General features: G+C 53.4%; 1 protein-coding gene and 1 pseudogene across 2 annotated transcripts; one reads left to right on the top strand and one right to left on the bottom strand.

The window, feature by feature from the left end:
• Positions 1–910: 910 nt before the first annotated feature.
• LOC106801646 (keratin, type II cuticular 87-like) lies at positions 911–7,168 on the bottom strand (annotated as a pseudogene). The gene is made up of 7 exons (XR_015554906.1): positions 6,815–7,168; positions 5,456–5,513; positions 4,408–4,616; positions 2,768–2,863; positions 2,110–2,272; positions 1,362–1,922; positions 911–1,259 (listed from the first exon to the last, which is right to left on the bottom strand). The product of XR_015554906.1 is annotated as a keratin, type II cuticular 87-like (transcript).
• Positions 7,169–12,299: 5,131 nt separating this feature from the next.
• On the top strand, positions 12,300–18,267 carry LOC106801647 (keratin, type II cuticular Hb6-like). Its single transcript, XM_014786726.2, has 9 exons — positions 12,300–12,845; positions 13,614–13,822; positions 14,497–14,557; positions 14,950–15,045; positions 15,260–15,424; positions 15,683–15,808; positions 16,054–16,274; positions 17,134–17,165; positions 17,740–18,267. Exons 1-9 carry the CDS (start codon positions 12,345–12,347, stop codon positions 17,850–17,852), a joined length of 1,524 nt encoding a protein of 507 aa, XP_014642212.2. The 5' UTR covers positions 12,300–12,344; the 3' UTR covers positions 17,853–18,267.
• The last annotated feature ends 3,525 nt before the right edge of the window (positions 18,268–21,792 follow it).

The following is a 21,792-nucleotide window of genomic DNA, read 5'->3' as shown; positions in this document are numbered from 1 at the left end:
CGTCAGGGCGGCCGGTTCCCGAAGCCCTTCCGCCTCACACCCAGCGCCTTTCGGAGCCCCGGGGCCGCCGCGGCAGGCCGGGACGGCCGCTCGCGGAGCGGTGTATTCACACGGCGGGAGGCGCTACGCAAACCGCACCAGGCGGCTGCTGCCGCAGCTCTGTCCCGAGGGCGCGCACGGGCCGGGCGCGCAGGGCGCGCTCAGGCCGCTGCTCACCGCCAGGTTCCCGCCGCAGGGGGCTCTGCGGGCGCTGCCCGCCACGGGCCGGGAGCCGCACACGCAGAGGTGCCCGCACACGACCCGGCCCCGGGAGCTGCTGACGCCCGCAGGAGGAAGACAGGGCTTAGTACCCGAGCAAGGTCGTGGCCTGCAGCCCCCTCTTTTATCCTCCATTTCTATCTTCCCCTTAGCCCAACATCCTCACACCTGGGCGCTCCTTCCTGCAGTCTAACCTCAAGCACCCTTGATAAACTGATAGCCCAGGCCATCCCTATAGACAGAAATAAGCTATTCAAGTTATCATAATCATTCACTGCCACACTCCTCCTTCCTTTTAGGGTCTTCAAACTATACACCTGCTGGCCTCCTGTTTTTGTAAACAAAGTTTAATTGGCGCCCAGCCATATCTATCCTTTAAGTATTGCTTAGGCTGTGGCTGCCTTCACATCACAAGGACAGAGCTGAAGAGCTGAGACAGAGACTGCACGGCCCACAAGCCTAAATATTTACTATCTGGCCCTTTAAGAAAAAGTTTGCCCACCTGGAACCCCAAGCCCTTATTTCAGAACCCACAGTATAGATTACTCACAGACATTTACGGCACCAACGCCCTCACACAACCTTACCTGGAGAGCAAAGAGACAAAAATTAGTTGGGGGGAGCAAAAGTGATGAAATCTACTATTCACCTGCAAATTCCCTCCTCCAAGTAAGCTTGATGCAAATTAGATGCAAATAATATGCAAACACACTCCTGGCTCTAAGCCCAGTTTGGGGGGCATTGAAGAGACATCCTCCCCAGGGTGAGGGCCTCACCTGTGCTCCTCGCCCTCCAGCAGGTGCCTGTAGGTGGCAATCTCGATGTCCAGGCCCAGCTTGGAGTTCAACACCTCCTGGTACTCCCTCAGCAGGCAGGCCATGTCCTGCTTGGCCTTCTATAGGGTCTCCTCCAGCCCGGCCACCTTGCACTTGGCGTCACTGAGGGTCGCCTCGCCCTGCTGCTTGGCCTTGGCCAGCAGTGGTGGCCCCCAGCTTGGAGTTCTGGGGGGCAGAGGTGGGTTATTAATGCTCCCTGTTCTGGATTCAGGGTCAGAGGCCAGGCATCCACTGACCATTGACCACCAGAGGAAGAAGGGAACTTACCCATTTGTTAGGTCAAGGGTTGCAAATTAGTGCTCCCAGGGTATGTTGGCTCAGTGTCTTTAATTTTGGAAATTCAACATAAAAATTCAGATTCTTGGCTTCTCTTGAAAAATCAGAGGATCTGGCCCTAGTGGGCCTGCAGTTCCATAGGGCCTGCCTCAGTTGGATCGGACCAGCCTACTTCACTCATTACTAACCCCGGTGGACATCTGAGTGTGTGTGATCACTGATTTAGAACCATGGGCCAGAGAGCGCAATGGCTGACCCCAAATCACGTGGTGAGCTAGTGGCGGGGCTGGTTTGAGAGCCCAACTGTCCTCATGTTTGATTTTTGCTCCTTTTCCCACACACTGGCAAGGGGTCGAACTTAGATCCCCCTGCTGCAGGCCAACCTCATTGTCTTCCTACACGGAGGGGTGGGCCAGGCTGTCCTGCCTGGCCCTTGGCATTCTCGATCTCGGCGGTCAGCCTCTGGATCAGGCGGTTCAGCTCGTTGATCTCCTCCTTGGTGCGGCGCAGGGTCTCCCCGTGCCGGACCACCGTGGCCTTTATCTCCTCGCACTGGGGGAAGCAGAGAGGCTCCTGGGGCTCAGGATGGGACATCCCACTGGGCCCCACAGCTTGCACATCTGCCATCGCATCCTGAGAGCTGCCTGCCCTTCCCTTGCTCATTCCACCTTGACAAAGGCCAAACCTTCTCAGCATCCTTCCTGCTGGGGGTCCGGGAAGGGGCCCTGGGCCCACTCACCTGGCTGCGGGACCAGGACTCGGCCTCAGCCCGGCTGCGGCTGGCGATGTCATCGTAGAGCCTTGATCTCGGCCACGATGCTGTCCAGGTTCAGGTCCCGGCTGTTGTCCATCTCGACGATGACCGAGGTGTCTGAGATATTGGTGTGGAGGACCTGGAGCTCCTGGGGGATGGGGTTGGGGAGTGGTAGGAGCTTCTTTGACCAGAGCCCCACTCTCACGGTCCTCCCCCGTCCCCTTCCCCTGCTTCCTCCACAGCCTCACTCCTGAAGCCCCGCCCTCCAAGGTGAAGTCCCCGCTCAACCCTGGGACCTCTCAGTGCTCCTCAGGCACAGAGTCCTGAAGCTGAGAGGAGCTCACGTTGGAGGCGCACTGCCCGATTTCAGTTGGGGCCTCCTGTCTCCATCCTTTGGGTCTGGGACCAGAATTTACCAATTTGTGATACCTGTTATCATAGTAACCAGGAACACCAGCCTGTCTGGGGCATGGCAGTGAGACCCGAAGCTACACTTCCCCTTCTGGCATAAACTGCCTCAGGTCTCTCAACTCTGCTCCGCGCTGCCCCCACCCCAGGGGTTCAGAAGCCGAGATGGTGGCAAGTCCTGTCCAATGTCTAACTCACACCTGCCTTGCTGCCCCACTGCTCTGTGGTCCCTCACCAACTCATACAGTCGCTGCAGGAAGTCGTTCTCCTGGATCAGCGCCTCCGTGTTGGCCTCCAGGTCTGATTTGTGCAGGTAGGCGCAGTCCACGTCCTAAAGGAGAAAAGGTGGCTCAGGAGGCTCACTGGGGAGATAACACAGAGCTCTCCCCACCAGGGAGGGACACCCCTCCTGGCTGGGCAAACTCTCTGGAGACCCTCCTTAGTGCTCATCCCGGTGCCTGGTGGCATGGCCTTGGTGAGGTCCTTCATGTTAGAGGGGTCCGGAGCAGGTCTGGGTAAGGGAGGGGATCCTGAGGTCTCCAGGCACTTCCTCTGGTTCCCACTGGGATGATTCCTCTAGAATCCACATCTACAACTATGACTGCAATTCAGGATCTAGATGCCCCACCCCTCTCTGCTCTGGAATCTCATGGAAAGAAATCTAGATCTGTGGCCAGAAGAAGAGGTCTTAGTGCAACTCAGAGTAAGACCCTGGACCTCTGTGCCTCAGTTTCCTCACAGTAACCACTGCCTTCCTCATATGGGGGTGGTTGGGGGACCTGGTAAGAGTCCAGGTGACAGCACCTGTGCGGAGTGGAGTCTGAGCGGTGAGGGACGACGGCCTCGTTCATGCCAGCACTTTCCACCTGCTGCCGGCCAGGGATGCAGCCATCCCCCAGCAGCCACGTGCTTTTATCCACCCTTATTTACGGAGTGCCTACTCTCTGCCAGGCACAGGGCACAAGGAGGTGGGAAGCCCTCGGCCAGATGGGAGTTACCTCGGATGGGGGAGAAGATTGCCCTGCTTGAAGCAGGCAGTGTCTCTGATGTCCGGGGCTCTGATGTAGGGGAGAGGTTGGGCTGTGTGACTCTGGGGGAGTTGCTCAGCCTCTCTGAATTACAGGGAGCTCCCTCTTGCCTCTGCCCTTGGTTCTGAGCTGCAGGACGAGTATTCTGGGGTCGCTCACCTTCTTCAGGGCCACCAATTCATTCTCAGCGGTGGCCTCAGTGCCACCTCCTCTTCCTACTTGGGGACAAGGGCATGAGGGTCAGTGGCTAGAACTTTCATAGGCTGGGATTTGAAGAGAAAGAAAGCATGAAGGCCCAAACACATTCCAGAACTGGGTGTTTTGGAGGTGGTCATAGAATCCAAATGTGTCGGACTAGGAGGGACCTTGTCCATCCCTTTCCTCCGGCCACTCAAACCCACCCACGTCACCCACTGCTCGTCCTGTTTCAGGGACTCACATTCCTGATGTGGGCCAGGTGGGTGCCCTGCACGTTTTCATAGTGCTCCACTCTGCTTCTGGATTGTAACTCCCTGGGGGCAGGAACCCTGCCCCCCTTTCCCCTCCTCCTTCCTTTCTGACCCCTCTCCCACCTCAGGGCCCAACACAGCACCTGGAACACAGAGTAGAAGCTCAAGAAATGTTTGCTGAATTAATGAAATAAACAGATAAAGATGAGGTAGCTGGAGCAGCTCAGGCTCTCTCCAATGTTTAAACTCACATCTCAGAAGAGAAAAATTTTCCCCACAGGCTTCCTGTCATTGTTTTCTTCCTGTTGGAAAGTTCCTCTTGTGGTCTAACCCAAATCTATCCTGCTTTAACTGAATCCCTTTTCCTTTCTCCAAACCTCTCTCCCCGACGCGCTCACCTCTTCTTGTAGCCCTCCAGCACCTCCTGCACATGGCTGAGCTCCGAGGCCAGCCTCCCGCTGTCGGCCTCCACTCGCTCGGCCTCCCGCCGCAGCGTCTCGAGGTAGCCGCTGAACAGCGGCTCCAGGTTGCTGTCGCAGCACTTGCGGTTCTGGTAGAACTGCAGCTTGGTCTCCAGCAGCTTGTTCTGCTGCTCCAGGAAGCGCGCCTGGTGTGGAAGTGGGAGAAAAGTCGGGGGGAGGAGCTGATACCCCCAGCCCTCCTTAGAGCGCAGGCAGAGTCGGGAGGGAACAGGCAGCAGGGTGTGCAGGGGCAAGGGGTGGCCGGCATGGCCCCTGTCGGGCTCTCCTGGCCTGAGGATGCACCAGCAGAATCCTTGTTTCATGATTGCTTGTTCAGGTCTGAGTGAGGGTCTGTCCACGTGGACCTGGATGGGATGAGTAAGAAACTGGGGGGCATACGGGCTGTGCTGGGTTACCATTGGGCTGGGCGGGCAGGTAGGGGTGGAAGGTAGTGACAATCAGGGAAGGCTTCCTGGAGGAAAGGAATATAGAGCAGGGTTGGGAGGGATAGGGTAAGATGAAAGCCTTTCACTATGAGCCCCCCAGAGCAGGGCCTATGGAGTATTTATCTCTGTCCTCAGGGGCCAGCCTGGGGCCTGGTGAGCAGTTATTTGAATGATGGTCAAGGTGGGAAGGGCTAGCTGGGGAGGTGGAGGGGCAGGCTCTCACCAAGCAGGGTGGCTGGGGCCGCAGGAGTCCTGGGAGAGGGTGGGGTGTGGTGCCAGGCGGCCTAAACTCCTCTGTTGGACACTGCACGTGTCTGGAGGCCAGGCAGCCAATGTGAATGGGGGAAGGTTTTGGAAAGTAGGGAGGGTGGGGGCTGCAGGGAAGTGAGGCATACCAGCCTTTACTGGAAGTCACTCAAACCGGACCACTGCACTGGCCGCAAGCCGCTGTGCTGCCAGCAAGGTCAGCAAACAAGACCAGGCCCTCCGGCCTCCAGCTTTCCATTTCTCACGCATTTTAGCTGGAGTTGAGACGTTACCTTGCTTTTCAGCTCTGGTATCCTCTCGTCCAACTTGATGAGTGCAGCTGGGAGTTCCCTGGTTGGAAATTCCAGAAATGGGGACGTTATATGGGATCATTTTAGGAGGTCTTAGCTGACGGGGCTGGAGCTATGCTGGAAAGTCTCATGGCTGCTTGGCCCCCATCTTTCCTTTCAAAGTCACGGCCGGCTCACACACCGGCACCACACACAGCTCTGCTGTAGGGAACTTCGGGGCCGAGAGGGGAAGCCACTGCCGGGCATCACAGAGTGATCAGTGGAGAAACTGGGCGTGGAGCCCAGGCCGCCTTGTCCTGGGCCAGGACCCTTTCCACACTCCACTTCCTGGCTGCCTTTCCCGGCTGTGGGTGCCAGCACACCCATGGCGTGGTGCCTGCTGAGGTGCACCAGCTCCTGCTGGAGGGCAGTGGGGTGGCTGGGCCCTGAGCTGAGGACCCTCTAGCTCCAGGGGCCTGGAGAGCTGGAGAGAGGCTGGGCTTGCGGTTCTGCTCTGCCACGCACTCTCGGTGGGGCCAGGGGCCTGCCCAAGGGCAGATCCCTGACTCCTCTCTCTTCTGTGTACACTCAGAGGGCTGGGCTGGTGGCAGAGATCATATGAACCCTTCACAGGCTAACTTCAGGATTTTGCCATCCCCTTGTGCTGCTGTACTCATGATTTATCTATAAATGGATTTGCTTGACTTTTACACTCGAATGGGGGTAAAGGGGTAACTTTATATTACCACCACAGTTGTAAAACCAGTATCATAGGCATACACAAAAGGAAAGCATACAACATGGAATTCTGGCTGAAACTGTTGCCCCAGACAGCTCTGAACCTCTGAACCTCTGAACCTTCAGAGGCTCACTCTGCTTATTAAAAGTAGGAAAGTAGCAAGTATTAGAGGGATGGTAAAGACATATTAGCGCCCAATGAGATTTTCTCCATTTAATCTTAAGCATTGAAACAAAGGTTTCAATGTTATTTAATGCTTTAATGCACCACCTAAAATTATTACATAAAATACAGCAGTTCCCATTCCCTACTTCTGGAGATTTACCTGGGAATTCCCCAGTCCTCCCAGGAATTACAGGCTCAGGAAGGGTGTGATCAAGGACACCCACCTTCTCTGTGGGGACCCGGCCTGTCTGGACAGAGGTTGTGTATAACAACAGTGATATCAGATCAGGAGCCCCCGCCCTATACGCATGTCTCTGTCTGTCTGTGCCCTGGGTGTGTGTCCATCTCCTCCATCAGACTGGGAGCTCACCTGGACCACATACCCTCTGCCCGGACTCCCCTTCAGCGCCTAGCCCAGGAACTGAAGGCTCAGGAAAGGCGTGATCAAGGACACCCACCTTGTCGATGAAGGCAGCGACCCTGTTGTTGAGGCTCTTGATCTGCTCCTTCTCCTCGTGCTTCACGCACTGCGCGTTGGGGTCGATCTCCAGGTTGAGGGGCGCCAGGAGGCTCTCGCTGACCGACACGGTGGTGATGCAGGGCGCGCTGGGTCCGCGCACGCCGCCGGAGCGGTATCCGAAGCCCCGGAGAGGCCGGGGTAGCAGGAGACGCCGCGGTAGGGGGCGGCCGGGCCGGGGCCCGCAGGCCGACGCGCAGCTGAAGGCGCGGAGCCCGCGGGGAGCGCCGAGGCGGGAGGAGAGCAGGACGTGGCCCGGCGGCGGGAGGCGCTGGGCCCCGAGCCGCGCGGCGCGTTATATCGCGGCCCGCGGGCCGGGCAGGGAGCGCGCGGCCGACGAGTTCACGAGCTTGGAGGTCGGCCTTGCGCCTCGTGGAGCCGGGATTCTAAGCGGCCCGGCCGCCCGGCCGCCTCCATAAAACGGCGTGCGCCTCGCGTCCGCGCTTTGTGGGGCCAGGAAGCGCCCGGTCAGCTCCGCGGCCCTGCGCTGCGGGATCGGGGGACCCCTGCCCCTCTGCCGGGACTCGGCCTGGGTAGCGCTGGGTCAGTGGTTCCGCCCCCAGGCTGGGCAGCTGGGCACACCGCGCCCCCAACTTGGGTCCCAGCCCGGCGCGACCGCCCTGCACGCTGGGCAGCCTTGATATCATTACCTGTGCATCTCCGCACGGTGTAGGGGGCGTGTGTGTGTGTGTGTGTGTGTGTGTGTGTTGAAGGGAAGGGGTCTCTGAAGTCACTCCTGCAGATTCTTATCGTGACCTCGGACAGGTGAATAACCGCTCTGAGCCTCAGTTTCCTCGTGTGCAAAACAGAGATCATATAGTACCCATCTGAGTGTTGTGAGAAGGACCTAATGAGATAATGGACGGAAAGCATTTAGGGCCCTACCTAGCACTTCATAGGAGCTCCATAAATGTTTGTTTGCTTGTTCTATTTTTCTATTATTAATTTGCCATTCATCCTGGCTCCCTTTGGGCAAAAACTTGCTCTTCTCTCCTTCTGAGAACTCAACTCAGAGCCCCTCTCCTAGTGAGTGTGGTGTCCTGTCGTCATGTCCCACCCCCCACACTAATTGCTTCCCATACCCCTCTCCACTCTGCCTGGGGAGGGGAAGGGAGCTGCGTTTATGGAGTGCCTACAATGTGCTAGGGCTTCATAATGTATCATCTCATCCAACCCCCAGGACATCCTTCTGAGGTCAGCATTATTGTACCCATTTGCCTGATTAAGAAGGTGAACTCAGAGTGGTCCAGGGACTTGTTTAAGGTCAAGCAGAGAAGGCTCCATAGAGGGGCAGAGTGAGAATCAGAAAGGAGGCTCCCAGCCCTCCACCATGCTGGCCCCTCCCAGGGTCTGAGTCTTTGGGGGCTGCGTGAGGGTTGAATTCTCCCAGGCAGGAGCCCAGACTGCTAGGCTTTGGGATCTTAGAGAAACTGGCCTGATCCAAAGCCTTCCCCTCGACTGGTGCTTGGTCGTGGCCACCGACTCCGGAAGGCCATATCACGTCATCATGGAAGTTAATTACGTGTCCAATTCCAGGCAGAGGAAACCAGGGTGTGAACTCAGCAGCCAGCATTCAAGAGAAACATGCAAATCACCCTTAGCTTCCTTTGCTTGTAAATATGAGTTATTATCGTGCAGAGGGTGATTAAATCCTGGAACCCCAGTGGTCATCACGGCCAGCCGTGCCTGGCTTTGAGCCGCCTGGCATCTCTTTTCCAGGGAGTGCCCCACTGCCCCCTTTGCCGTCTTTCCCGTCACTCTCGTGGGCCTGAATCCTTTGGTCCAGCCTTGATTTTGCAGGAGTTTCGGCCCAACCCCAGTGTCGTCCTCTGTGGAAGATGGAGCCCAGCTCAGTGTCTCGTGCTTCCACCCGCAGCTTCAGCTGAGGTTGCCAGCTGTATGACTAATGGCTTCAGGATTACGTGTTTTGACTCTAATTTTCTCCAGGAATAGTAGTACTGGAGAAGTCTTTCCTTGGTGTCTCCCTGCGGAGAGGAAATAGACTTACCCTGAAGCATGGAGGACTTAAATTAGACTTGTGGAGGCACTTACATGAGGCTTTCTTGGGCCTTTCTGGGTTTTGGTGGGTGGATGGAGCAGACTTTCTGTGCTATCACAGAGGAGGTTAATAATCAGCCTTTGTTTACACAGATAATTAAGTGCATTTAAAATCCAGAGACTGGAGGGCTGCAGGCTGAGTTGTGCTTGCTAAGAACACAGCCTGAAGGGGATGGAATTGAAAAGTTTGACACCTGGAGCATAGTGGTCCTCAGAGTGTCAGTACTAATCCCTGACCCAGCCTCAGGGGTACATGCACCCTGAGTCCCCTTCATTATTCTTGGAACCCAGCGGGGGTTAATGGGCTGAAGCATGAGAGAGTCAGACACAGTCAACGGTCATTGACTTCCCCATAGGGAGGGTTGGTGGTCACGGGTGCTGGGGAAGAGGAGGGCCATTCCATTCTCTGCCAGATTTTCTAGAACTCACTCCCTTGCCCTTTTAATTCCCAATCCACCACTCTTTAGATGAGAAGCTAATGCTCGGTCTTGGTTGTCACGTCTTCTTTACCCGCCAGTGGGCCCCAGGAGCCAGTTCAAGGCAGGGAGCAAACACCTGCTGAGCACCCAGCAGGAACCAGGCCCAGAGGGTGAAGGAGGAGCCTACTGCCCCAGGCAGGGCAGGCGCACACGGAGGACCTCACTGCAAAGCCGAGGAGGGTCTGGCGCTAATGGAGGAATGCCGTGCCACGGGGACTTGCGGGACAGTGAGCCTCCGGTTCAGGGGCTTGGGGCCAGAGGTCAGAGCGGGGTCCTTGGAGCAGATGACAGTTTGGTTGGGCCTGAAGAATGGTGAAGAATTAGATGTGCTGAGATGGGAGAGGGGAGGAGGATTCAGGCAGAGGGATTGGTGTACAAAGACACAAAACAAGGGAGACCCTAGGATGTGAGAGGAACAGTGGGCGGTCCACTTTGGCTGAAAAATAGGAGATAGACGAGGGCAGGGGGAAAGGAGGCGGGCTGGGGTGGATGGTGGATTTGGTGGATGGGCGGAGTGGCTCAGAATGTCAAGCTGAGCACCGCGAGGTGCTTGACCTGGAGAGGGCCGTGCTCAGAGGGATGAGAGCTAGGCGTGGGCCAGACATGGGGCTAGTACCTGAGGGTGTGTGTGTGAGAGTGTGTCTGTGTGTGTGTCTACTTTGGTAACCCAAGACATCATTATGCAACATCTTGAACATCAATGTGCCCGTTTCAATGTGCTTTCTTCTCCATGGTTTAGTGGCCGAAAGTGTTTCTGGAATCAGACATGGCTGGGTTCAAGCCTGGGCTGTGCCACTTACAATCTGGTGAAAAGTTACCTAACCGCTCTGAGCCTCAGTTTCCTTTGTATCTAGAATGAAGATGCTACACTCGTCCAGGGGCGTGGTGAGGATAGCGAAGTGTGCATGTAAAGCATTAGGACAATGCCTGGTGCATAGTCAACGGTCAATAAATACCAGCTGCTATTATTATTGTTGTTGTTATTTCCCCTCTGTTGCTCATTGGTCACCCCAGGTACCTGCCCTGGTAACCATCCCCAGCTCCCCCCACTCCCCACCAGCTCCCCAGGCCAGCCTGCTCTTTCAGGTCTGGGAGTGAAACCAGCAAACAGCCAGTGATGATTAAGCAGCTAGTAACTATGGGGGATTGGAATTGGCCAGCTCAGAATACGTCTCTGCCTGAATGACATTTTGGCCCCCACTCCCACTAACTAACCAAAGGAGTTTGGGATGGGAGGCCTACCCCGGAATAGGCCATCACCATAGACATCTCCGGTGTCTGGGTGGGTCTGTGCTAAGCCCATTCTTAGTTCTGGTTACCCTTGATGAGAGACATTTACATTTGAAAAGAAAATCTCCATCTGTAAAGATATCTTCTTCCGTGTACCAGGAAGAAGCAGGGGATGGCCTTACCTAGAAACTTATCAGAATGGAAGGCGAGGACTTAAATCTGCATGATAAACTTACTCATTATTGACTGTGCTGTTTGGGCAATATGCTGTCTGACTCCCACTAAGTTCCTATAGATGACATCCCCCTGGAGCCTGGGTTACCATGGTAATGGGTGTTTGAGCTATTTTTTTCAGGAACTGAACCCCTTGTCCACTTCAGGCTGGATTGAGACCACCAACCCATCAACTGGGCCCTTTTGACAGCAAGAGGTTGGAACTCCACCCTCAGGGCATGCTAATGCCCCCATTCTGTGAACTTGTGTCCTACAGAGGCATGAAGGCTGACTACCCTTGCGCAGATCATCAATTACCTCATCTCTCCTCACCTCCGATCATTTCAGACCACCTTGCCCCCGTCCCCATAAATACCCTTGAGTCCCTATTTTTGGGGAGGCGGATTTGAGACTTGTTCTCCTGTTTTCCTCACTTGGCTGCCTTGTGATTAAACCCTCTCTCTCTGCAATCTCGTCGTCTCGGTGATTGGCTTTTTGGGCGGCTGGCAAAAACGGACGTGGTGCCGTAACAGGAGCTGTGGTCTCCTCACACGGATGCTCTCTGGCTGGGACCCCCCGTCCCACCAAGTCACTCGAGGCTCAGACCTTATCAGAGAAGCTCTTCTGAAAGTGTCCCAGGAAACAGGGAGCCCTCTGCAAGAGGCTGTGTGGACAATGTGGCCCTGTGCTTCCGGTCTAGCTGACCGAGAGACTCTGTGTTGGGTGGGGTGAGGAATCGTGAAGGCTCATGGGAAGGGACGGAGGTGGATGGGCAGGCTGGGGGTCTTAGGACTCCAGATATTTGGAATGCTGACCCCACGTTGCTTACACAGAGCCACCAACCTCATGGGCCCTGCAGCATGAAGTAGCTGAGCAAATAATTTGTTGGTTGTGTGGTTGACTTTTCTGTGCTTTGGGGAGGGGGGAGGGGGGAGGGGGGCACGGTAGACACAATCTCCCTCAGGCCACGCCAAGGGCCAAGTGTCCTAGGTTGCCTCGAAGAGTTGGCCCTGAGACCTTGCCTGCGGGGCCCCTGGAAGGCTCTTCCTCTCAAAGCTGCCGGGGTCCACCTGCCCCCACTCCACCCATCCCCCGCGCCCCCCGGCCCTAGCATGGCCTGTCCTCTGTCCCTGGTCTCAGCTCATCTGTGGCCCGAACTGAAGGACTGAGGTTATGAGTCTAGCTGACCATCTGAAAGAAATCATCCCAACCCGGCTTCCCTTCCCTCCTTAATTATCTCGCAAAGTGCAGAGTCCACAGGCCTTGGCTGACCTTGACTCTGAGGCACCCTCAGGCCCTCAACTGTGGAAGAAATGCTGTCAAGGCTTCAGAGTTGCCTGAGTGTAGGATTTTCCAAAACCCCATCTTGATGATGTTGCCCTAGGAGAGAGGAGAAATGACTGTGAAATTCCCCAAGCCCATAAAGGTGACAAAATGGCCACTCCACATGGTGAGGCAGGCAGACTCAGGTGCCCGGGGTATATAAAAGGGATGGGCAGCGAGGGAGAGAGCAGAATCCTTCTCTTCTTCCTCTGGCTTTGTCTCCTCCAGCCTAGAGTCACCATGACCTGTGGATCGTCTTGCTTTAGCTCCGGTAGCGGAGTCTGCAAATCCAGCTCCTGTGTGACCACTCAGAGATACAGTTCTGGCCGCACCTTCAGCTGTGCCTCAGCCTGCGGGCCCCGGCCCGGCCGCTGCTGCATCACGGCCGCCCCCTATCGCGGCGTCTCCTGCTACCGTGGCCTCACCGGGGGCTTCGGCAGCCGCAGCGTCTGTGGGGGCTTCAGTGCCGGCTCCTCTGGTCGTGGCTTCGGATACCGCTCTGGCGGTGTGTGCAGACCTAGCACACCCAGCATCACCACCGTGTCGGTCAACGAGAGCCTCCTGGCGCCCCTCAACCTGGAGATCGACCCCACGGCTCAGCGTGTGAAGCAGGAGGAGAAGGAGCAGATCAAGAGCCTCAACAGCAGGTTCGCTGCCTTCATCGACAAGGTGGGTGTCCTTGATCACACCCTTCCTGAGCACCACCCATGCTCAGGACTTAGGCTGGGCGCTGAGGGGAGAGTCAGAGGCAGGAGAATGGGGTCCAGGTGAGCTCCTAGTCTGATGGAGAGATGGACACACATCCAGGGCACAGACACAGAGAGATGAGAATAGGGCGCGGGTTCCTGGTTTGATAGCACCATTATTAAATACGACCTTGGTCCAGATTGGCAGAGTCCCCACAGAGAGACAAAGACAAGGCTTGGAACTGCCTATCAGAGGGAGGAGGCCATACATGCATACAAGACACATAAGAAATGGGAACAGGACCACAGCGTCATCCTTTGGGATTACCTTGCTATCTGAAACTCCCAGCCTGATTATACACACACACACACACACACACACACACACACACACAAACACACAGACCCATAGTAAACGCTGGGACCAGCTGAGGCCTGCTGGGCAATGTTCCCTTCAGATGGGTATGGGCCAACAGGAGAGTTAGCCAGGGAAGGTTTCCTAGAGGAAAGCTCTGTTGTTTGGGAGGGGCTTGTGATCCCTGGCATGGTGATGCCAGCTAGGAAAAACGATGTCTCCACTTGATCATGGGAAGCTTGGACTAGTACTTGTAGCCATTTCAAACAATAGAGAGAGGTCTGGTGTGTAGGTGGGAGGGCTGGGGGGAAAGGCTGGTGTGGAAGCCGGGGGGAGATGGGTCCTCCGGGATGCTAGAATTATGGGTGACTGGATGGCTATTCCTCTGGGCGGCAGGTGCGCTTCCTGGAGCAGCAGAACAAGCTGCTGGAGACCAAGTGGCAGTTCTACCAGAACCGCAAGTGCTGTGAGAGCAACCTGGAGCCGCTGTTCAGTGGCTACATCGAGACGCTGCGGCGGGAGGCCGAGCGAGTGGAGGCCGACAGCGGGAGGCTGGCCTCGGAGCTCAACCACGTGCAGGAGGTGCTGGAGGGCTACAAGAAGAAGTGAGTGTGGTGGGGAAGGTCCGCTTCTCTCAGAAGGGGATACCTGATATAACAGCGGGGATCCACTGAACACACTGGCCTTAGAAGCTTCCTTCTTCTTTAATCCACTCTGTGCTTTTATCGGCTTTAAAGGCAGAGACAGGAAGACACGTGAAGAGAAGAGAAGCTGAAATATCAGCTGTGAGCCTTTCCCCATCGCATTCTGAACTTTTCAGGATAGAGACCGTATCCCTATTCATCCATCCATCCATCCATCCGTCCATCCATCCATCCCATAAACCTGGTCTGAGCTCTTACTCTATTCCATTATTGTGCTAGGCACCAGGGGTACAAAGAAATGACACCACCTCTGCTCCACTGTTCCCTCTCACTGGTTCCTGTTGCTGATTCCACTCACCTGCCCAGATCTAAGCCCAGGCAATTAGCTTATTATATTAGAGTAATAGCAAAGCCAAGATCTTTAAAATGAGTAATGTTTATTTAAGTTAGAGAAATGTACTATTAGAGATGTGGGTGAGAGGGGTGTTTCAGAGCTGGGGGAGGGAGATGGATGAGAGGGATATTTCAGACGTCCCAGGGGAGGGACATGACAGCTCAGGTTGGCGTGGTCTCTCCTCCCTTCCATTACTAGCCAAATCTCTGAATAATCCCCCAAACCCCTTTCTTTTGTGGAGGTATGAAGAGGAGGTCACCCTGAGGACTGCGGCAGAGAACGAGTTTGTCATAGTCAAGCAGGTGAGCGAGTCTGCCCATGGGCCGGCAGCCTGGGAGTCTGGCAGCCCCCAGGGGCATCCAGTCCTCCCTCCTTCAGTCAAAAAGCTCATGCTTGATTTCCACCCACGGAAGGGCATTCTTCTCCTCACAGCCCAGGAAGTCCATAGGCAGGAATTCTCTGGATCTTCCTTTCTAGAGAGATGGAAGGGCCTTCCACAGTCACACAGTCCATTCTGCTCCAGTTGGAGGGAGAGCTTAGTTCCCTGACCCTCGACTTCTGGATCTATGACTATGACTTGCTTTCCGGGCTGGGATGGGATTGGGGATTTCTCCAGGGTTGCACCAGGGGAGGTGGGAGTCCCCGGGAAAACCGCCGCGACACCGAGGGACCACCCGTGTGTCTGTGTCTCCAGGAGGTGAATAGTGCCTACGTGCGCAAGGGAGACTTGGAGGCCAACGCCCACAGCCTGGTGGAGGAGATCGGCTTCCTGAGGACGCTGTATGAGGAGGTGAGCATCGGCAGGGGGGACATCAGTCACCCCTCCTCCCTCTGTGCCAGACCAGCCTGTGTACAGAGGAAACAGAGAGAGGGGTCTGTAGGCCTGAGGGCTTTGGAAATGGTGCCTGTGTGTGCGCGCATGTGTGTGTAAAAAGGAGGAGTGTGAGCTCTGTTCTACTTGGCTCTCGATGGTATATGTGATGTGGATGGCTCTTGGCCCCCAGGAGATCCGTGTTCTCCAAGCCCACATCTCGGACACCTCGGTCATCGTCAAGATGGACAACAGCCGGGACCTGAACCTGGACAGCATCGTGGCCGAGATCAAGGCTCACTACGACGACATCGCCAGCCGCAGCCGGGCCGAGGCTGAGAGCTGGTACCGCACCAAGGTGAGTGGCACAGGACACCTGCCTCCTAGACATGGCAGTGGGAGGGATGCGAAGTATATATTAGCAAGGCTTCTTTTGTCAGGGGATTCTGATCCCTAGAGATGGTAGGAAGGGCAGCTGTCAGGTTGGGGTGGCTGGGCAGGGCTGCCATGTGTGGTTGTAAACGCTGAGCACTGTACAACCTGCACTATCATCTGTGGTGTCCTGATGGGCGGGATGTCCCATCCTGAGTCTCAGGAGCCTCTCTGCTTCCCCCAGTTCGAGGAGATAAAGGCCACGGTGGTCCAGCACGGGGAGACCCTGCGCCGCACCAAGGAGGAGATCAACGAGCTGAACCGCCTGATCCAGAGGCTGACCGCCGAGATCGAGAATGCCAAGTGCCAGGTAATGGTCGTTTGGGGCCCACCCAGGGTGTGTGAGCCCAGTGTGGATCTCAGCACTCATCCTCCAGCCCGTGTGCCTGACATGACTAGAGTCCCTGCTTGTGGTCGCTCAGGGAGACCCAGGTGATGAGGGCGAGAGGCCTGTTCCTGGGTGTTCCTAGCTGGGCAGGAGGACTGGACACAGGCAGGAAATGGACAGAGAGACCCAGGGACCATGACCCACCTCGTTCTCCTCTGGGTCCCCAGAACTCCAAGCTGGAGGCCGCCGTGGCCGAGGCCGAGCAGCAGGGCGAGGTGGCCCTCAGTGACGCCCGCAGCAAGCTGGCCGGGCTGGAGGGCGCCCTGCAGAAGGCCAAGCAGGACATGGCCTGCCTGCTGAGGGAGTACCAGGAGGTGCTGAACTCCAAGCTGGGCCTGGACATCGAGATCGCCACCTACAGGCGCCTGCTGGAGGGCGAGGAGCAGAGGTGGGTGCAGCCGGGACAGTGGGGCCCAGAGCTTCATCTGCTTAGACCTGACCCGTTTTGTGCTCCGTTACTTCTCTAGCCTCCATTTCTTCTTCTGCTCGCGTCTTGGAAGCCTTTCAGGGGTCCTCCCTGCCCCGAGGAGAGGCTCAAGAGAATAGTCTTAGTTGAGGTCCACTGCCTGATTTCCAACAGTCTTGCGTGATTTAATTAGAGACAACGGTTTGCTGGTAAATGTGTGACAGCCGGCTCTCTGAAGGAAAAAAAAAAAAGTGCTGATTCGTAGTATTCACTGATTTCAGTGTGTAAATACTTCCATCATGCCTGAGTGCAAGCTACCACTCTGACTTCATGAAGAGTTGGCCAGAAATGTGCAAAATAGGCTCTGCGAGCTGGCGAGAGCTGGTTCCAGAACACCACTGGTTAGGGGCCAGGGTAGGAGGCCTCACACAGAAAGGGCAGATAGAAAGATGTGTTTCTATTAGGCAGATGGACAACCTGAGGCTCAGGGAGACTGGATTGTTCGAGGTCACATAGCCAGTCCGTGGGGGTGGGGGAGGCGTCTGGAGCTGGATTCCTGGGGGCAGGTGGCGAGATCTCTGTGTCCCATTGCATTTTGGCAGGTCCCGCTTCCCAGAGGAACTCTGAGAGAGTCTGCCCCCTGTGCTCTTTTGGGACAGGGTTGGGGAGACGCTGAGATATTGGGGGTGCTAGGCCTCAGACCTTCTCCTCTTACCTTCTGGGGAGGGACCAGGGCGATTCCCTGGGTGACTGGGTTCAGAGCTGGTGATGACAGGACTTCTGGGATCATCGCCAGGAACTCCTTCCCAGTCCTAATACTGACCTTTCCTCTCCCCGTCAGGCTGTGTGATGGCATTGGCACTGTGAACATCTGTGAGTAACTCTGGCCCTGAGGGGGGACACTGGGGTTAGGCAGCGGGAAGAACGTTTTAGCTCTGAGGGTGGACAGACCTGGGGTTGGGGGTTCCGTTCATTTCCAGCCACACAGTTACAGAGGGTTGACAGGTCCCGCATGGAATAATTCCTCACTCCAGACCTATCGGAGTATCGGTCTTATTCTCCCCATCATAGGAAGCTCTTATTTGTTCCCTATCCAAACGCACTTGTCCATGTTCAAGATGTCCAACACTTTTTCTCAATTAAAACAGATATTTAGTCACCTTGGTTGTCCCCAGGGAGGTCTTCCTGAAACCAGTTACAAAAGAATAGATTAAGAAGAGATTGAGATTAAACTACAAGATGGGCTCCCTTCCCGTAAGGATAGGAGTCCCGAGGCCAGACCACAGGGAAGCTCACGTTGTCTTTGTCCCTGGAGATGTGGCTGAGCAGGAGCCATCCAGCTGGGTGCTCTAGGCTGGTAGGGAGGGACTTCTCATTGGAGTGGGGGCTGTTTGGGACCGGCTCCCCACCCCACCGAAGGTTGTGACTTATCATTGTCCCTGTGCAGGTGTGAGCAGCTCCCAGGGCGGAGTCGTCTGTGGGGACCTCTCAGCCACCCGCACCTGCGGCATCAAGTCTCGTGGGGTGGGAGCCTGTGGCAGCAGCTCTAGGAAGTGTTAAGCTGGCAGGGCTTGAGGAAGCACCCAGGCCCCCAGCCCTCTCACGCTTCCCGAGGATCCCAGCCGGCCCTTCTGCCCAACCTGACCACGTGTAGCCTGGTGGCGGGTGCAACTGCTCGATCTCAGCCGGACCCATCTTCCCTGCTGCCAGCTTCTCCTTTCTGGCTGTGCAGGAATCCCCCTCCTTGTCTCCTGCCTCCCCCAGGCTGAGAGAGGCTGTTGGGAAGAGTGACACGTGGAGCTATTCTGTTTGAGGATTCTGGGCTGCTGAGCCCGTGAAGAGGACAGCCCCTCAGCACCCCCACCTTCCCCTTCTCCTGCCCTCTTGCTCCTCCCTTCCTTTCCCATATCTTCTTTTCCTCCTTGCTGTCTGTGCTTACAATAAAGTCATGTAGTTCCTGTCACGCTTGTCAATCTTTCTGTCCATTATTTCAGGCCTGGAGGGTGGTGGGCGGGATCTCCAGGAGGGCATTCAACACGGCGGGGGCTGCTAGGGCCATGCCAGCCATTTATTCGATCGCGTGCTCAGGGCTGGGGGCGTTGAGGAGGGGGCTGTCACAGCTCAGGGCTCCCCGAGGTAATTCTCCAGTGCTAGGAAGTGTCTGGCACAGTTTTGGCTCATAGCAGGCACTGAGCAATGTTAGGAGAATGAATGAATTTGTCTCTAAGGTTTCCCGTTGCCCATAGGGCATCTCCACGTGAATGTTGCCCTGATACTTGGAATTCAAAATGCCTTAAAAACACCTCATCATTTTCCCCTCTACTGATGCCTATTTGTCAACTTTCCCTCTTTTTTTCAGTTCTCCCTAATATCTCCAGCTTAAAACTCATCAATACCTATTTTCCCCACATGAGTCACCAAACCTTGTCAATTTCTTCTTAAAAAAATGCCACAAGGAACTTCTTTTCTTGAAATATATCAGACTAGGAACTCTGAAAAACTCTTTGTCATAAGTCACTTAAAGTTCTGGATAATATACTTAAAAAATAAGGCGTAGGGCATGAACCCTAGGCCCATAAATGGGAGAATGGATGCCATGTGCCTAACAGATAACTGGGGCTGTCCTCCACACAAGGGGAGGCAGGAAAGGACTCTGCAAAGGGAGGGGAAGGGGACATGACTTCTTGGCCCTGGTTTTGGGTAAAGAAGAAAAAAGTTCTCCCTGATAATACTGAACCACAAGTTTGTCCTCATATAGGTTTGGCCTGGGGTTCGTATTTTTTCTATGGTAAAAACTCATAGCACCCAAGGTGAGAACGTAGTTTCAAATGAGCCCAGGTTGGTGGTTCTCCTCCAAATCTGGCAAAAGCAAATGCAAATCATTTCTAGAGGAAGGAATGCTACGAAAAGCCCCACAGAGAGTGTCCCAACAAACACAAGCTCATGGTTAAACGAAAATCACGGAACATGAGTAAAGATGCCATCATAAGCAGGAGTCAGCAGAAGCATTCCACACCAGAATCCTCCCTGTGAAGACTATAGATACTGGAATTAATCAGAGTTAGAAAAAAAAATGAATGTGTTTCATATGTTTAAAAAAATAAAAGAGGATATTAAAATATAACCTAGGGATAAGAGCTTTTAAAACACTAATAGACTGATTTGAAGAAGAATCAAATAGAATTTCTGGAAATGTAAACTATAACAATTATATGAAAAACCCAATGGACGGTTAAATAACACATTAGGCCCAATTAAAGAGAGAGTAAGTTGGCAGATAAATCTGAAGAAATTATCTGGAATGCAGCATAGAGAAACAAATAAATGGAAAATATGAAAGAGAAATCAATAAAAATAGACCGCAAGATGGCCCAGATGTTGGATTGATTAGATGAAGACTTTCAAGTGGCTATTATAAATATGTTCAGAGAACTAAAAGGATATTTAATCTTAACGAGTAAATAGAGAAATGGAAGTTATAAAAAACAACAAAATGAAAATTCTAGAATTGAAAAGTGCCACAAATGAAATGAAAAATTCAATGAATGGGCTTAACAGCAGATTGAAGGTGTCAGAAGACAGGTCAGTGATCCTGAAGACACAGGAATAGAAAATTTCCAATCCAAACAACAGAGAAAAAACATTAAAGAAAAAATAACAGAGCCTCAGAGACCTGCAGGACATTATCAAGCAATCTACTATCTATAATAAGTATCCCAGAAGAAAGGGGCCGGCCTGGTGGTGTAGTGGTTAAGTTTGCACGCTCTGCTTCGGCGGCCCGGGGTTCGCGGGTTCAGATCCTGGGCGCGGGCTGATCCACCACTTGTCAAGCCATGCTGTGGCGGTGTCACATATAAAGTAGAGGAAGATGGGCACAGTTGTTAGCTCGGGGCTAATCTTCCTCAGCAAAAGGAGGAGGATTGGCAATATCTGTTAGCTCAAGGGCAGTCTTCCTCACACACAGAAAAAGTATCCCAGAAGAAAAAGAGAGTGAGAATGAGGTGGAAAAATATTTGAAGGAATAATTTCCCGTATCTGATGAAAAATATTGACTTATAGTCCAAGATCTCAGACAGCCCCAAGCACAATAAATACAAAGATCTCACAGGCATATCATAGTGAAGATCCTGAAAACTGAAGGTAAAGAAGCTCGAAAGAAACCAGAAAAAACAGATACATTACATATAGGGGAGTAATAATAATCACTGCTGACCCTTTATCAGAAACAATAGAGGCCAGACAACAATAAACCCAGAATTCTACAACCAGCAAAAATATCCTTTAAAACAAGGGTGAAGTAAAGACATTTCAGAAACACAAAAATGGACCAAATGCATTGCCATCAGACCTGCAGGACAAGGAAAGGATAATGGAGATTCTTTAGGCTGAAGGGAGATGACACAAGATTGAATCTTGAATCTCGAATAGACACTTTACAAAAGGAGATGTATGAAGGGCCAATATGCACATGAGAAGTAGCTCACCATTATTAATCATCAGGGAAATCCAAACTAAAACCACAATGAGAAAAACCCCAAAACCCACTAGAAGGCTAAAATTTGAAAGACTGACAACACCAAGAGTGGAGCAGCTGGGACTTTCATGGAGTGTTAAGTGGCATAGTTACCTTGGAAAACAGTTTGGCAACTTCTTATAAAGTTGAACATACACTTACCAACTGACACAGCAATTCCCCTCCTGGGTATTTATCTGAAAGAAATGAAAATAGGTCTATACAGAGACTTCTCCGTGAATTTCATAGGAGCTGTGTTCATAATAGCCCCAACATGGAAACAACCCAAATGTTTATCAACAGGTGAATGGGTAAACAAACTGAGATGTATTCATGCGTTGGAATATTACTCAGCAACAAAAAAGAATGAACTACCATGTGGATGAATCTTAAGAACATTATGCTAAGTGAAAAAAGTCAGATACAAAAGAGTACATACTGTATACTTCTAGTCATATGAAGTTCTAGAACTGGCAGTACTAATCTACAGTGACAGAAATTAGATCAGTGGTTGCCTGGGATGGGGTGGGGAGACTGTCTGTGAAGGGGCATGAGGGGTCTTTCTCAGATGATGCAAATGTTCTATATCTTCATTCAGTGGTGGCTAAACGGGGGCATACACCCATTAACACTTGTTGAACTGTACATTTAAAATGTGTACATTTTATTGTATGCAAATTATACCTCAATAAAATTGATAAACTAATGATTTAAAAATTCATAAGACATCTAGAAATAAATCTAACATACATGTGACAGACTTGTACCTAGAGAAATACAAACTTTATATGAAATGTTATAGGAGATGAAGGATAACAAAGCAGACCTAACCAAATGAAGAGATAAACCACGTTCATAGATAAGAAGCTTTACTATCATAAAGATATTAATTCTCCTTAAATCGATTTACAGAATGAACGCGACTACAATCAAATTCCAAACAAGGATTTACAAGTTGATTCTAAAATTTATGGTGAAGAACAAAGG

The sequence above is a fragment of the Ceratotherium simum genome, chromosome 17 (genome assembly GCF_057802395.1).
Source record: "Ceratotherium simum simum isolate JZ-2026a chromosome 17, ASM5780239v1, whole genome shotgun sequence".
Taxonomy (NCBI): domain Eukaryota; kingdom Metazoa; phylum Chordata; class Mammalia; order Perissodactyla; family Rhinocerotidae; genus Ceratotherium; species Ceratotherium simum.
Note: the sequence above shows the minus strand (reverse complement) of the source record. Positions and strands in the feature narration are given on the sequence as shown.

Coding starts and splice junctions, on each gene's coding strand:
- LOC106801647 (XM_014786726.2), top strand. CDS start 12,345: ATGGGCAGCGAGGGAGAGAGCAGAATCCTTCTCTTCTTCCTCTGGCTT. Junction 13,823..14,496: donor CTGGAGGGCTACAAGAAGAA/GTGAGTGTGGTG, acceptor TCTTTTGTGGAG/GTATGAAGAGGAGGTCACCC. Junction 16,275..17,133: donor CTGGAGGGCGAGGAGCAGAG/GTGGGTGCAGCC, acceptor TCTCCCCGTCAG/GCTGTGTGATGGCATTGGCA.